Consider the following 2,106-nt stretch of genomic DNA (forward strand, 5'->3'; position numbering starts at 1 on the left):
AAAAAAAAACAGAAGTTGATAAATCACATACAGAGATGACCTCACAAGTGCAGAATAGGAGGCCATCAATATGATTTAATTCAGTGGGTGCTCGGCACAATCTCTTTCTCTTAAACGACTGTCTTTATAGAGCATTCATTTGGATGTTACAGGCTTCAAAATTTTCAAATAAAATTTGAGAATCTCTCTGGTGGGTAGGGACTGGGAATATTTCAACAAGATTACCTGATAGTTAGCTGAGAGCAAATATTTGTTAAAATAGGACAGTAGGCAGACAGCAGAGATACACAGGGGAATAAACTGGAGAGAAAACAACAAGGAAGGAAGAGGCTTTAAGACAGAGACACACGTGCTTGTGGCCATATAACTGTATATTTATACCATTATTCATTTTCACTAGTCTGGCTTACCTGCCTGATATCTGACATTACACACAATATAGACACTATTTTCCCCGGGTGCCATGCATTCTAATTATTCAACATTACCCACCAAAAAATAACTTTTAGAAACTTTTATTAATGGGCTATTCTAGGAAAATACAGATCTGTTTCTTGAGTTCAAAGATTATAAAATTTCAAATTTTCATATAGCTTTCTAATAGTAATAACTAAATTTATACACTGAGTCAAGTCCTCTAAACAACATGCCTTAGTAAAAGCTATACACAAAAAGAGTTACCTCTTGTTTTTCTTGGTTTTGATCCACATTAAGTAAAGTTGGTATCTTACATGAATCTGTTTTCTTTGACTCCCTCTTCAGCATTTTTATCTGTTTAACTTTTGTAAAAATATACAAAACAATGAAAATTTGTTATTCCTACTTTGAAATTTTACTTTCCAAGAATTTCAAATAGAGATTCTGATATCCACTAAGTCAGTTTCTCAGTTTATTACAAAGGAACAAGTTATGAGTTATAATGGTAAAATACGGTAAATTATTTGTTTTATAACTTTACAAATAGTCTACTAAGTATCAAAATAAGACTTTTATTTTATTATTCTCAGTGTAACTGTTAAGTGGATCAGAAAATTCCTCTTGAACTGTATAATGATTATATTCTTGCTATTATATTAACTTTTCACAAGGTGTCACTGTTCTTCAAAGAAACATAAGAACATTTATTCAAGACAAAAGTGTGTTCATTCTGAGATAAATCTTAAGTTTATAAATCTTTCTTTTTTCTTTTTGAGATGGAGTCTCATCACTCTGTCACCCAGGCTGGAGTGCAGTGGCGCAATCTTGGCTCACTGCAACCTCTGCCTTCCAGTTTCAAGCAATTTTCCTGCCTCAGCCTCCCAAGTAGCAGGGATTACAGGCATGAGCCACCACGCCTGGCTAATAGAGATGGGGTTTTGCCATACTGGCCAGGGTGGTCTCAAATTACTGACCTCAGGTGATCCACCCGCCTTGGCCTCCCAAAGTGCTGGGATTACAGGTGTGAGCCACCATGCTCAGCCTATAAATCTTATATATTTAATTCTTGGATGCCCAAAATACATATAAAATTTCTGCTACTATATGGGTAAATGATCATGAAGAAACATAGAAAGGCAATTTACTCCAGGTCATATACTAAACCAGATTTCTCAAATACTGCTCTAACATTTCAACAACATTGAGCTAATAAAAAATTCATGCTTTGCAGCCAGCTGCAATGGCTTATGCCTGTAATTCCAGCACTTTGGGAGGGCAAGGCGGGTGGATCACCTGAGGTCAGGAGTTCGAGACCAGCCTGGCCAAAATGATAAAACCCCGTCTCTACTAAAAATACAAAAAATAGCCAGGCGTGGTGGCGGGTACCTGTAGTCCCAGCAACTCAGGAGGCTAGGCACGAGAATCACTTGAACCCAGGAGGTGGTGGTTGCAATGAGCTGAGATTGCAACACTGTACTCCAGCCTGGGTGGCAGAGTGAGACTCTGTTATAAAAAAATAAATAAATAAGCAAATTCAGCAAAGTCTCAGGATACAAAATCAATATGTAAAAATCACAAGCATTCTTATATACCAGTAACAGACAAACAGAGAGCCAAATCATGAACGAACTCCCATTCACAATAGCTTCAAAGAGAATAAAATACCTAGGAATCCAACTTACAAGGGAT

General features: G+C 36.8%; 1 protein-coding gene across 2 annotated transcripts in view; it reads right to left on the reverse strand.

Annotated features, from left to right (window-relative positions):
* CDKL3 (cyclin-dependent kinase-like 3) overlaps positions 1-2,106 on the reverse strand; it is an 83,086-nt gene that overhangs the window by 7,457 nt on the left and 73,523 nt on the right. For both annotated transcript variants that reach the window (XM_011958806.1, XM_011958807.1), the window contains one exon: positions 682-779. In XM_011958806.1, coding sequence (XP_011814196.1) covers positions 682-779 — 98 coding nt within the window. The remainder of the gene's footprint in view (positions 1-681; positions 780-2,106) is intronic.

Source organism: Colobus angolensis, unplaced genomic scaffold, assembly GCF_000951035.1.
Source record: "Colobus angolensis palliatus isolate OR3802 unplaced genomic scaffold, Cang.pa_1.0 Scaffold476, whole genome shotgun sequence".
NCBI lineage: Eukaryota > Metazoa > Chordata > Mammalia > Primates > Cercopithecidae > Colobus > Colobus angolensis.